Raw genomic sequence first — 14,052 nt, 5'->3', positions numbered from 1 at the left:
TTCTGGACAGATGAGGGGTAAAAAGTGTCCCTTGAATCTGCTGGGGGGAAAGAAGTTGCTCAAATGTGTCAGGGAACTCAAAAGTTGTCATTCCACAGTCCCTTAGGAGACAACAAACTATCACGGCCATCTGTGGGGATGAAGGAATAAACAAGGGGAATGACAGCGAAGGGAACTGCGAGTAACTCTCAATGATGTCAGTCAGATATGGGTCCATACCAGCTTTGGTTCTCCAAGATTCCTCTTCTAGTGCTGCAAGAAGTGATGGCAAAACCAGCTTCACTCCGTGAGTACTCAAGTTGCTCATCACGGCTTTGGCACAGTCATCTGCAGCCTCCAAGGAGAAGAGATCATTTACAAGCTGTGTCACAACGCGCGTTTTTTCCTTCCTCGGAGACTCAACGGCAACAAAGCCTTCACGTGAAATAGTGCCTACGTACAAGGATGCAGCTAGCCAAGTAGCTCCCAATTAATCGCCAGTGAAATAGACACTTTCGGTTATTAAGAAGAACAAATTGTATTAGCAATATGTCAAGGGATAGATCCACCTTCTCAGTTTGCCTAGTTACAAACAGTATTCATATGCGCTCCATTTTCGGTTTTCTCCTAACGCTTCGTTCTCAGAAATTTAAAGCATCTTACCTCTCGCACGTACTGGTTCCCATCTCCAAAACAAAGCAGCAAATGAGGTAGCACATGAACCACGTAGGGCTCAAAGAGCTTTCCAAGCATGCTGCAGAGCATCTCGAAGGCAAACAGAGCCCCTAAAGCAACAAAAACGGCAGTCAGAAGAAAATACAACTTCATTTAAAGGGGATGGAAAGAGAAGACAGAATTTGCCAACTACCTGCAGAATTTCTCCAAAAGCACTCAAACCTCACAGCTGAAAAGTCTCTTGCCTTCCTGCACTTGTGGCTAGTGCTGTGGTGGGGATTTCTGACCCCAGAAAGGAAAAGAAGCCCGGCAGTATTAAAAACATGTAACTGCCCTCTGAGTCCTAGCTTAGGTAAGCAGAAATACGGACAGGAAATGTCCAGCAGCACAAGGAACATGGAGGCTGTGACAGCCCCTCTGGGTACTGGAGCCGAAAAGGTACCGTCTCACAGGGAGCAGGAGCCCACCCAGCAACACCTGCCTTCAAAAACAGGAGGGAGAGGCGCACATGTATCGTCTAGGACCAGAAACCCAACTCCACTCAAACAGAGCCATTTTAGGACACTACACACAATCAATGGCCTCATGACAGACACTTCCCATTTCCTTCTCTGCAAACTTCAGTAAAATAAATGTAGAAAAACCAAGCACAGGTGTTCAGGTATCATTTGATCTAACCACAATGGTAGTAGGTACAAGAGAAATACTAAATATTTCGAGGGAAAAGCTTTTATCCCTTACCTTCACGCCGACGGAAGTTCTTCTTGTCCTGGATAGCATCAGTCAGCGTGGTCATCATCTCCTGCTGCTTGAGAGAGAGGATGCCAAGGCCTTTCACCAGGCCTGCCAGCCCGTAAGCTGCTCCTTTGCGCTCAGCATACTTATCAGACTCTAAGAGCAGCTGCATTAGCTTCTGTATCATTCCTCCTGCATCCTCCTTAATCGCAGGCACCAGAGGCGGTAAACAGCTTGCCACTGACTCCTGAACCTGTAAAACAATCCACCAGCCATTAGATCACAAAATGTTAATCGCCAACATAACTTCTCTGTAGGCTGCACCCACACTGACAGCTTTCTGTCACCAGAGCCGCTTTTCATCTCTCTGGCGTCCCTAAAAGTATCGCAGTGTTAACCTGCCTCTGCGTGGAACATGAGAATTCCTCCAGGAAGGCACCTACCTGCTGAGATGGTGTGGACAATGCTGCTATCAGTTTGCCAACAATTGGTTTCACCTTCGGGTCACTCTTGTCCAGATGTTTTGCCAGTGAACCCATCAGAATGACCACGCTCTGCCTGACAGCATCATAACTGGCATCATTAGGAGCATTTTTCAGGAATTCTTCAAACACTGGCAAGAGAGAGTTAACATTGTCCTGAAAAACAAAACCACAGAACTTGCCACTAGAGTCCACTCAGAATGAGATGTGCTATGCTCAGTGGACTTGTTTGTTCTTCTCTGAGCCAAACTGAACAATCACACTGTGTTTACAGTTCATTTAACGCGTCACATCACATAAAACTTTGTGCCATCCCAATACGCAACAAATATTTCCTGCTAGAGAGAAGTTACTCTTAAAAAGTAGATGCCCAAACCTGTCAGCATGATGTTCTGCCAGAACCACCGCAAGCTACAAGGCAAGACCGCTAGCCTGAACATCAGCGCCTGCTCTTTCCCTTGCTCCGTTTGCAAGGGGAGAACAGAAAGATAAAACAAACTTCACATGGCTTTTCTAAGAAACAGAAGGAAAGAATGAATATTATGAAAATACTCCAATTGTCTTGGGCTTAACTCTAGTTTTATACCATTCTAACTCCAGTTGATTCAGGGTTATTTCTTTGTTATGGCAATGACAGGGAAGAACTACACTTAGTCAACACCAGTCACTAATAGAACGACTCCAAACACACAAAAATTCCTACTTCATGAAAGTTTTCAGCTGTTACAAGGAACAGCAACCTGTAAAAAAATAAAAAAATTAACAAAACCAGAAGTCTGTGGGGTCCAACACAGTATCTAAATTTTCATTCCATATTTTTCCACTGTTAGAGAAACGTTCAGACTTACTTTGCCGTGAGTGTTGAGTGTTGAAAGAGCTGCATCTAACATGCACTTCCTGACTTCAGGACTGCGATCGTTCAGAGCATCCGGCACAAAAAACTGAAAGAGGGGCTTCACCTGAGAGCTGTCCAGATGCTGTGAGAGCTTGTTGAGGGCCAAAGCGATGCCACACCTGTAAAGACGGTGAGCTTGTGAGCTTATTGACTTTTCACAAAATTTGCTTGTCACTATCACGTTTGCTATCAGTAGTACATCACAGAAATTGAGAACCACTATGAAACGAAAGGGCTTCAGAGTGTCCAACCTACGTGCATTTCACTACATAACCCCATGCTGCAGGTTCCCAAAAGGATAACAATCCTTCAGCCTTATAACGACTTTTATCCTGATGAAGCACTACAGATACTTGGGCCAAAGACAGACATCAGGATCACTTCATCTCCTGCTGAAATACAGCAGCTTTACAGTCAAGTGCATCAGCACTAAAGAACAGATCAGCTTCAGACAGGCAGTGGACAAGATGATCTCCAACTAAACCTGTACAGGCCGTACAAGTAGACAAGAAGTAATTATCCAAACTCAAATCTGTCCAGCTTATTAATGCTCGCGCTGCTGCTCTTGAAACAACCAACTGCCCATACAGAGGTGGGAATCCAGTCAGATAAGACAAAAATCAGACAGTCTGAGAGGTGCTTATCAGAAGGACCAGTATTTTGGTGGAACTGAGAGCATTTCCGTTTGGCCTGCCCAGCCTGCTCGAGGGGCACAAATATCCTCTCCCAGAAGGAAGCATGAAACCACCAAGTCAATACAGCTGCACAGATTTTGTTCCTCTAACATTCCCTTATTTCTCCACTGCCTCAACTTCTAAATAAAAATCTGGGACCTCTCATTTGGATGCACAGGAGGCGATGAGATCAATCTGAAGATGACTGTACCTTGCTTCCCACTGGTCAGGCGGTGATTCAGATATCACTCGTCCCAAAGCATCCAAAACTGGAGGTGGCCTCTGCAAGGAGAAAAAATGTCATCAGAATGCCTCTTCCAAGGCCACAGGTGCAGAGAATACCATCAGCCATACCTGCAATGCCATTTCATAATACTGCACAGAGGTACGACACCCCTAGAAGATGACCATGGTAAAGCAAACAAGCAGAGAGCTAGCTTAGGCCCAAAAAGTCTTAGACCGACCCTGCTCTGCCAGTCTTCCTGTATCACCTAACCTGTACAACTGTGCCACTACTGGCTGACAACTTGAAAACCAAGATGTTAAAGTCTGATAAGCTCAAACACAGCAAGGGTAGGCTTCACGCACAACCTCAAGACAGACAAAAGGAAAAGTGATTAATCAAAGATATAAAATATAGCACCAGCTTGTGCCTGTCATTCCCTTAGGACTTACGTAGAGCTTCTCCTGGTAAATCTCTGTAAGTTTATTCATGACCTCTGCTGCTTGGTTTCGATATTGAGCTACAGCTCTGGAAAGAGCTTCAGCACCGGCTTGTCGCACTGCCTCTTCGTGGTAGATGACATCTTTGATCAGCAGAGAGCAGAGGTCAGGCTGCAGCTCCAGACCCATGGACTCCCACAACCTGCAGTGCACACAAAGAGGTGAGGGATCACCCTTCAGCAAGAGAAGCTGCTGCCACGTGTAAATACCAGGGTGACCCAAAGCCGCCCTCTGCCCGTGGGAGGGAAAGCTCCTGCCAGCGGAGCTCCACAAGGCGAGCAGAAGAGAGGTCCCGTTACAGGCCAGGAAGAACTCTTACCTCTCTGCCAACTTCTGAATCTCGCCTTCCACATCAAACTTTACTACCCAAAGGCGACGCAACAGATTCAGTCCATTCTTTTCATCACTGTCTGGCGTTGGTAGAACCATTTGTAGCTCCATCAGTCCCTGCATTAGTTTACAGGAGAATCAGTGCAAGGATCCGATTTTAGAAATGGACGCTTTGAAACACTTGAAATCTTTGCCAAGTCAAACTCTCAGGGGTTGGAAATGTCTAAATTCATGTTTGCTCACGCAGCACGCTGCCCGTGCAGAGCGAGGGCTTCCTGCTGCTTATCGGTGAGACGGTGAAAGTCAGGAACAGCGCGCCATGGGCAGGGTGCAGAGGGGCAGCCGGGCACTATGCTGTGCTCGGGCGACTACAGTCTTTTCGATTCTAAGTACATAGAAGCCAGCTCAGATGAGCTAAGCTGAAATTTGTTTAATGGCAAAGAAAACCAAACACCGTTGGTTTTTTTCCTCTCATTTTTATGTTCTCAGAAGTGACTAAGCCTGAAGCTTTCCAGAAACACTGGGCCCAATGCAGACACAGGATTTTTTTGACTGCTTCTCTCTTTAAGACTAAGCTCTGTGCAACTGTAAATAGAAGGTGTTGTCACTATTACACCAGTTTTAACAAAACAAAGGTGCAGACAGACGGAGAGCACTCCTTTTTGCAAGACAAATCCAGCACAAAGAGCATTACTTAGAGCATTATTGTTCAGTAGCTGCTGCCCTCTCCTGCAGACACCATGCCCAAAGGCTAGCATCACAGCTGAAGCCTCTCTTTGTCAGTGCTAGAGAAGATTCACCTCCCAGAAAATTATAAAATTCAGTGTGACCCTGGAATGCTTCCCACCTACCCTGAGAACTGCATCTCGAACATTCATGCATGGAGATTGCAGGGCCTGAAGCAACACGTCGACCTCCTCCTGTTCTGCGTAGGCACAGCCGTCCTCCCCGCTGCTGCTCGTGCACAGGGTGGTCAGTGCATTGGAAGCCAAAACCTGAAACGCCGCGAGGAAGCGTTAGACATTCCACCGCTGCCTTCACCGTCTGCGTTTGGTCAAAGCAAGTGCAGCGTGGGGATTGAGCGCTGTCACAAGAGAAGAAATCCTCAAAGAACAGTGACAAAGGTTCGTGATGAAAACGAGAACTGGTAAGTTCAGCCCAACTCTTTGCCTTTTTGTTATTTTTCACGTTTCTGCCATCTCATCCTTTAGAACAAAGTTCACTGCTGGTTACCTGGGGGAGCCACTACTAAACTTCTGTGCCAGAGCAAGGCCTTAGCAAAGGAATAAAATGTCACCTGTGGAAAACTGAAGAATATGTTTGGTGCAATCAAACCCACAAGAAAAAAAGTTAAAGGCTTTTTATCCCAAGAAGAATACCATAAGCACAGGAGAAAATTGGTAATGTACCAACCACCAGCCTCAGAGACTTAATGCAGGTGCACGTATTTCCCTCAGTTAGAAGCTGATGAAACTTAGGCAGAATCCTGACTGTGGTTATGAAGCCAAGGACTCACCTGTAACCGTGGAGAACCTGTTCCTATCACCAGGGTCAGCAGAACCAGCATGTCCCTCCGGGGCAGCAACTCTGGGCCATTCTGAAGGGTTGGGGGGAGAAAAGGCGGAGGGAGGAGAAAAAACCTTATGTCTTGTGACTCTGAAGTACCCTGCCTGTGTATGACACTCCTTATAAAAATCACAATCATAACCTAGGCACGAACAGGTAACCAAAACCTGTGACAGAAAACAATCTTGCATTGTTAACTTTAACCTGCAGAATTAATCTGCTTTGTCCAGTTTACACATTAGCTGTTTTATCCCACCCTCATCTGACAAACTGTTGAAGGAGGTCATCGGATCCCCACAGCTCTCACTCACCTCATCCACCAGCAAAGCCTGGCCATTTGTTGATGATCTCAGCTGAGCATGGACCGTCAGGATCTGCAGAATCTTGACCAGAAACTCCTCCTTGTCTTCACTGTCATGAGGTGCCTCGGTCATAACCGTCTTTAGGAGAGGAAAGACTAAGGAAAACGCTGGAGCTGATAACGGGGCAGCACCTGCGAAAAGGAAGAACAACCCTGTGAGTGCAGCTGATCTTGTTATATTCGGAATGTGGTAACTCCAAGCATGTCTTTGTCCGATAATATTGACTGGTGTAAAACGTACACCTCAGTGGCGCGTAACGGATGTGGCCAGCTTCAGCCTCACACACAAGCACACTACGTGAGCCTAAGTATTTCTATGCCCTGAGAAGCACCAGGTCTAAAGGACCTGCCCCATGTATCCGGACTTACCCCACGTAGACAATGCTTACCCTGTTCAACGCAGCGCATGCAGCCGGCCCCCTGTCCAGCCCCTACCCCTTTGCCACCTCCCTTCACGGCAGCAACAGTACGGCTCCAGCAACAACACGTGGCATCTCAGTGTTAGGTTAATGGTTGGACTCGGTGATCTCAAGGGCCTTTTCCAACCTAAACGGTTTTATGATTCTACCAAATGCTGTTGTTGCTTGCTACACCAGTGGCCTGGCTTTAATTAAAGTCATGTTAGGATTCCAGATTACTTCCAATGCTTCAACAGGGTGAAATACACACTGTAACCGAAATCAAAACAATTCAATGGATTAAAGTAGACAGACAGGCAAAACTTAGGTTTTGTGGATTCTGGAAATACTTGCGGGCAGGGGGGGACAGGACACAAAATCAAATCCATCACACAACCAAAGCTGAAATAAAATCTCTTATTTAAAGTGCTTTAAGTTTGTGTGTATACTCAGAATTAAAATGAATTAAACTAAAAAAAAAAAAAATTTATAGTTAATTTTACTTCTGAGCAGCTGGAGCAACACAGGGATCTGATACACTTTAACTAATTCACTTTTAAAGTTTATTTGTCCCAAAGTAGGGGCCCATTTGCCACCACCCTCCCTTTAAACACTTCCTACCAACCTAGCTAACCTGCCATTCCAGTCCGCAGCTGGATTCTTGAGAATGAGGTTCCTCTAACCCTGGTGCAAGTCTCAGCTCTCCTCCCCCCTTGAAAAAACTGAAGTTTTTGGATCCCCATTGTTAAAGATTTTGATCCTTCCTTCTCACAGGGACTTGGCTACGGGACATAACAAATGCTCCTTCCAGTCCTCCAGTTCGTCCAGTTAAACCGCAAGCACTAGACATCTCGGGAAAACTTTCGCTTTCTACATCCTATCTGTGCTGTCAGAGAATGCCAAATTTTAAACTTCTAAGACGCAGATGAAGAGCACTGCAGATACAACACTGCAGTATTAGTCAGCTTATGTAGGGCACGGATGCTGCAAAATTAGTTCAAGGGAGAAATGTTAAATACCAAACGCACTGCGAGCTCCCAGCTATTTAACAGGAATAGCTTAGGTAAACCCCCTCCACCTCTGATACAGGATTTTTTTTTTTTGCTCAGTATCTGTTTGCTTTTATGCTTTTTTTTTTTAAATTATTGGCAGATATTTTTTACACTTAAGCAACTGTCCCTCTATAACCAACAGAAGGAAGAAAGCTTTATCTGAGAAGATAAATGTTCTGTTAACACAGTAGCTGGTATTGACCAATACGAAAAAGATTGTAAAACGTATCTTGGCATTTCAGCAACGAATGATAAATTTTATCATCCACATTATAATAAGGTATGGCCTCTCTTAGGTCTCATGGTAACCTAAGAAACTAACCTCTACGAAAGAAAATTGCAAGACTACACTTTGAAAATGAGGAAAATTTATTTGGGAATATGACATGACTTGTCCAACAAAGTACTACGGAATCTACTTCCTTTCTCTTGCAGAAGTGGAAAAAAAAAAAAAAAACACCACTCAGATATTCATTTAATTAAGCACTATAGGAAATCTTGAAGGACGAAGGTTGAAAATACTTCCACTACTTTCTGGAAATAAGCCTGAAAATGGATTCAAATGTTAATGAACTTGCTCTTACTATGGAAATAAATTACATAGTGGAGACACTGAATTACCACCGAGATGTTCAGCACTGAAGTAGTGCTCAACACGGTCAGTTGCTGCTACTCAGCTGTGGAGATGACGTGCGCCAGTGTCACGCAGCCGAGGATCTGACTGGCAAAAGAACAGTAAGAGAACTGAACTACGGGGTAAGGCACAAAGGGAATCCTACACTGCCTTTAAAAAATTATAAACCATCTGCCACAGCAGCTTTTGATTGAGCTAGACGATGAACAACTCCAAAGCCTGGATGAGCCACCTCTATCATGACAGTACACCAGGTGCTTTAAGAAGACATCCTAAGCCATCCCTGCCTCCGGAGGAAGCAGACCTACCTTCCCTCCTCTGTGCTATTATGTACAAGTACTTGCGTACCACATTGTGAAGCAGATTCTGCAAGTGATCAAGATTAAAACTAACCCAGTGAAAGAAAAAGAAAACAAAAAAAAGTCAAGGAAAAAAGCTTCATTTTAACCCTGACCATATTCTCGCACTGTAAAAATACTGATGCTTGTCTTCACATTACACAGTGGGAAAGAACTGCTTCTTCTACAACCATGCCAGAATAAAATATTCATGAACTGCAGCACTACACAGCAAACAAGCAGAGGCCACAGGCACTTCACTGCTGAGATCACAGACAAGCAATCATTTTGTCTTTCCTCTTAGTCTCACTGAATCACTTATGCGAAGTGGTGGTGAAAGGCAGGAACTGTCCTTGGCAAAGATGAGCCTCAATTTCATTACTATTCTTACGTGTGAACTATTTCAAGAAAAAATACCATTATTTTATTTCTACACTTACTATACTTGTAACATCATTTCTACTACTACCACTGCAAAAAAGAAACATGTTTTTTCATATCTGTGAAGACTTATCAGACTTAAAATAAAGTGAAATCTCACCTATAAAACCTTATACAAGCCATCAAAACTGAAACAGCTCAGAGTTACTGGAGCAGGGTGGGTGTCGGAGGGATCTACAGTGCTTTTTACCTGGCTCTCCCTTGCCAGTTCGGCTAGGAACAGTATGGGCATGCAGCAAGCTGACAACTCTGTTCAGAGCAGTAGGCAGCTGTTCTTGACACCAGGATTCATCTAACTCACACTCCGGTTTCATCAGGCGCAAGGTCACATGGCTCACTAAAGTACCTGGTATGAAAGAATAAAACTCCATGAGAGGACTAAAACCAAACACCTCTTGAGAGAGAAATTCCCCAGGAACACAAACCCAAGAGTTGTAACAAAGCTCTGGGCACCAGCCCCGTCTGCAAAAGAGGCCCAGAGAAGGAAGCACAGCCCCGAGGCTCACTGGGGACAGCTTCCTTCACAAGTCACATGCCGAGTTACACTCGTATGCTCCAAACTCGGCAAAGGGGAGACAGTCCCACCGCGACCAACCGCTACTGAGAGGTGATCACAATGATTAGACAACTCCTTGCCTTTGGACCCAGCCCTACCCAGCAGCAGGGTCTCTGGGACACCACGGCCATCTTCCTAAGCACTGTTTCAGGATGGTTTTTCCTCTTGGCTGTCTGTGGAACACAGCCGTGATCCACAGCTTGTAAGAGATTTTCACCTTACTGCCATAAAAATAATGCGCCCTGCCCTTAAACAGCAACGGCAAATACTAACCAAAGGTTTTCAGTCGAGCAGGCATGACACAGGAAGCTAAGGAAAGAAAAGGATCCTTAATCCTTGGAGCAGCCAAAGGCGATCGAAAAAGCGGCAAGAAGGAACTGATGAGGCCAGGGATGTACTGAGTTAGACCAGGAGGCTTTTTCTTTATAACAGCGTCCAGGAGTCCTAGGGCTGTTTCCAGCTCATTATCAAGCTGTAAGAAAACCAATTCGAAAGGTTACCATAAAAACTTCATCAGGAAAAAATCAAGTTGTTGAATCTAATTTCTAGTGAAAGAAACAAAAATAGTCTGTATGCTACTCCATCTTCCTTTTAGCAAAATGACTTGGGTGATGTTAGCTGCAGAGGTGGCAAAAAAGTCCATCAAAACTCACCTCCTTCAGCCGTTTTCTTATCTGAGACTCCCTTTCCAGCTGTGCCTGCATCAGCTCCTTCTGCTTGCTGGTCAGTTGCACCTCATCCTTTATTCCTTTCTTCTTCTTTATCTCCTGAATAGAGAGCCATGAACATTATTAACCGGAAGCTATTAACAACATCCCCTTAACTAGGTAGAGAAGAAAGATGGACATGTTTTTTTCACTTTCCTTTTAAAACGGTACCAAAATATTCTTCCAAGCATACCACTCTCAAGTGAAGACACAAAACAGAAATCAGCAGGTTAACACCACCCCAGCATGCCATTAGCAGCAAGGCAGCAGTTCCTCCCATGTTTAAATTGGTCACAAATAATTTGCTATCATTAAAACGAGCTGTGCAACTCTTTCTACAGTGGATGGGCATGCCATCCTCCCCAGAGCAAAGAGAAGTCAACTTTTAACCAAAGAATGCTCCAGTCAACCTGGTACATTCCCTTCCCTTCAACAAATTCTTCCCCCAACGTGCAGCCACTGCTCTGGCCAGACTGAACAGAACTGCTGGCTGTCTGCTTGATGGAAGCACCTATTTAAGAATCCTTACTGAAAAAGTTACACGAGATATGCTGAACAAGAGATGAAGAGAAAAAACAGATATTACCAGCTCATAAGCATACTCACATACAAGTAGAATAGCACATACATCGACACAAATACAGCTAAAAGAAAAGAAACTGATACATACAGAGGTAAGAGAAGACAACACTTAGGTATTCAAAGAAACAGGACAGCCTGGTGTCAGAACCTTCACTGCCTTTCCTGTTCCCATCGACTCACCTCCTTCAGCTCCAGCTCAATGATTTGTTCCTTGAAGGAATAAGCTTTGTTTTCCCTCTTCATGTTAGCCTTTTTCATACTATCCTGTTGAGCACTGAGAAGGAAAAGCAGAGGAAAGAATCAGCACTGCTCTGGACTGAGATCCCCGCACACAAGTCTGGAAACTCCTGTCCAGAAAGAGCATCTGACAAAGGCACTCACCCGCTGGCTAGAAGCCAGCAGCAATCAATCCCCAGGCACGCAGAGAAAAGTAATTACAAAGTCTTACCTCTGTATTATAGATTTGTCATACAGTTCTCCCTCTGGTGTCTTCATGATGGCAAATTCCTCTCGAGTAACCTGGCACAGAGCTGGATTCTCCATTGATGCTGAGATAGTACTGATGAGCTGTGGGAGCACTCTATCAGGTGAGAGCAGAGCAAGAGATCCCGCCGCATTCATAGATGACTATCAAGAAAACAAAGGAAAAACTATTATCAATATTCCTTCAAATTGTCTCAAAAAAATTATGCCCTGCTGATGCAGCCCACATTATGTTCTAATTCCTAATTCCTTGTTCAGCGTGTACTTGAATCTTATCTAAAATTCTATTCAGTTGCTGGCGTGCATTCTTTCCCCCTCAAATCCCAGCTCCTTTTCACCAGCAATGTTCTCTTTGAACCTGCCTTTTCCCTACCTTTTAGACAGATCTCCCTCCTTATAGACCAGTTAGTACTTAACTCCTCCAGAAAACTCTCCCATTCCCAAATATCCCCCAAAACTAACACAAGAAAAGCAGAAGTTTACCACCTGGTTCTCCGGAGTGTAGGCAGTGATCCTGGGTAATATGTCATTCAGGTGTTTGGTAATGAAGTCTTTGGGATCTATTTTCATCTTGATGAGGAGGGCTGACCAAAGACCCGGCTGTACTGCCACTAGCAAGAAGGATAAATGAGCACAGTAAATATGAAGCAGGCTGCTAATCAATGAAACAAAAAGATAAGATAAAATCCCCAGAGACTGGCCATGCGAGTGGTCGTCTCCCCTCACTTACCTACAGATGGATGATGGCTCACCAGCAGCATCTCCAGAGCCAGCTTTTCTGGCTCCGAGGAATCCACATCAAGCCCTGCCACACTTGAGATGACACAGAGCGCCTCATGAAGGACACGGGGAGGAACGTACGTCTTTCCTACCTCCGACAGCTCTCCTGACTCCATCACCAGGACCTCATGAGGCAGAACCTGAGTGGACAACTTGTCATTACTACACCACGTCAAGCCCTCCTGAGCCCCGGGCACACTTCCCACAGTAACACCATACCCAGAACCAACAACCAGCTCCCTCTGGCAGTACCAACAACCGGAAGTTTGCAAAGGAAAAAAGGGATAAAGGATAACAGCGGAACCAAAGCACAGAGATGACAGCGACAGAAAAACTAAGAATGGAGGACTATATTAGATTTGGCAAGCTGGGATAAAATAAAATTAAATCATTTTTGGCAACGAGGACTTTGGAAGAGGTTGAAGCAGCTGGCTGGGAACAGTATGCCCAACTTCTGCAGTCTAACTGTACCAGTATCTTTCCAAAAACTCTTTACTCAGGCTGTATCGGCGACATGGGAAGACTATTTACAAAGTTTCAGCCTTGGTACCTAATTAATGCAACTTAATCTATTATACAACTTGACGTGATGCTGGATAGCAGCATGCCCAGTAACACAGCACTCATTGTTTCCTTTTTAAATTTTCTCTCTATTTTTTATAGTAGTTGCTACTGAAGTATTTCTATTACATTTGTTTTAAATTTGCAGCCTGAGCTATAAGCTAGGGCCAAAGAACTACTGTACCAAGAGAGGAACACAGCACTTGGTCTTCTAGCAGGGATGAAATTTGGATTAAAATAATAGAAGGATACGGAAAACTGCACCTTCCTTCCATAAAAAATTTAAATAATATGTCTTCCGTGTATACAGGGAAGACTAGGCACACCACAGACACTGACACAGTAATACGCAGTCATAGAGTAACAAGTAGCATTCTAGGAGATCACCTGGAACTGAATCATCTTCACATCACGCTGTATGCCAACACTACCAGCAAATCTAGGTGATTGGCAGCACACAAACAACTGTCTAAGCAGGGACTATGCTTCTTGACTACTCACCTTATGAGAACTGAGAACCACTTTCAGCTCCTCCAGGAGCCCATAGGCCAGTTTGTACCCTCCCAGAGAGGACAAGAGCTTCCTAACTGTTTGGTGGGCCTGTCTTCGAACGTGCCAGGTCCGACTCAGCAGGACTGCCACCAGGGCACGGTGATACTGCCTGAAAACAGAGAAATAAACAGCTTTAGCCAGGGAGGCAGCTCTGCAAACCAACTGGACACAAGAGCACAAAGAGTTTAACACCTCATGCAAAGTCCCAAGCCCACAGTAACGTCTGGGGCTCAGACACAGATCGGTGGCAGTAAGAGCAGTCTACGTACTGAACTTTACTTTCGGGCAGCCGTTGTGCATGATCCAAGAGAAGGCGCTCTGCCAGCTGCAGGACTGTACACATCGCTGCGGGAAAAGACAAATATTTAAAATAGCACGAGGCTTCATAAGGAAACAGATTTTTTTTACCTGAAACCAAACAGCAAGAGGAACACACTAAAATAGCTATCCACACTGAGCCTCTATGTAATCTTCTCAGCGAAGCTAGAGACAAACCCAACTCAGATCTGCCAAGACTGAAACAGAATCACGATTCAATAGAAATGCTG

General features: G+C 44.8%; 1 protein-coding gene across 3 annotated transcripts in view; it reads right to left on the bottom strand.

Moving 5' to 3' along the window:
• The window catches only part of GCN1 (GCN1 activator of EIF2AK4), a 43,833-nt gene that overhangs the window by 16,510 nt on the left and 13,271 nt on the right, over positions 1-14,052 (bottom strand). For all 3 annotated transcript variants that reach the window (XM_075434263.1, XM_075434264.1, XM_075434265.1), the window contains 20 exons: positions 13,774-13,849; positions 13,454-13,613; positions 12,342-12,531; positions 12,098-12,222; positions 11,577-11,755; positions 11,309-11,402; positions 10,493-10,606; positions 10,113-10,311; positions 9,474-9,629; positions 6,371-6,552; positions 6,010-6,090; positions 5,345-5,488; positions 4,483-4,610; positions 4,116-4,305; positions 3,652-3,722; positions 2,720-2,885; positions 1,833-2,027; positions 1,396-1,642; positions 643-764; positions 220-334 (listed from right to left, as the gene is read on the bottom strand). In XM_075434263.1, the coding sequence (XP_075290378.1) occupies positions 220-334; positions 643-764; positions 1,396-1,642; positions 1,833-2,027; positions 2,720-2,885; positions 3,652-3,722; positions 4,116-4,305; positions 4,483-4,610; positions 5,345-5,488; positions 6,010-6,090; positions 6,371-6,552; positions 9,474-9,629; positions 10,113-10,311; positions 10,493-10,606; positions 11,309-11,402; positions 11,577-11,755; positions 12,098-12,222; positions 12,342-12,531; positions 13,454-13,613; positions 13,774-13,849 (2,934 nt within the window). The remainder of the gene's footprint in view (positions 1-219; positions 335-642; positions 765-1,395; positions 1,643-1,832; positions 2,028-2,719; positions 2,886-3,651; positions 3,723-4,115; positions 4,306-4,482; positions 4,611-5,344; positions 5,489-6,009; positions 6,091-6,370; positions 6,553-9,473; positions 9,630-10,112; positions 10,312-10,492; positions 10,607-11,308; positions 11,403-11,576; positions 11,756-12,097; positions 12,223-12,341; positions 12,532-13,453; positions 13,614-13,773; positions 13,850-14,052) is intronic.

This window comes from Opisthocomus hoazin, chromosome 13 (genome assembly GCF_030867145.1).
Source record: "Opisthocomus hoazin isolate bOpiHoa1 chromosome 13, bOpiHoa1.hap1, whole genome shotgun sequence".
In the NCBI taxonomy this organism is placed as follows: domain Eukaryota; kingdom Metazoa; phylum Chordata; class Aves; order Opisthocomiformes; family Opisthocomidae; genus Opisthocomus; species Opisthocomus hoazin.
This window is presented reverse-complemented; position numbering and strand designations above follow the sequence as displayed.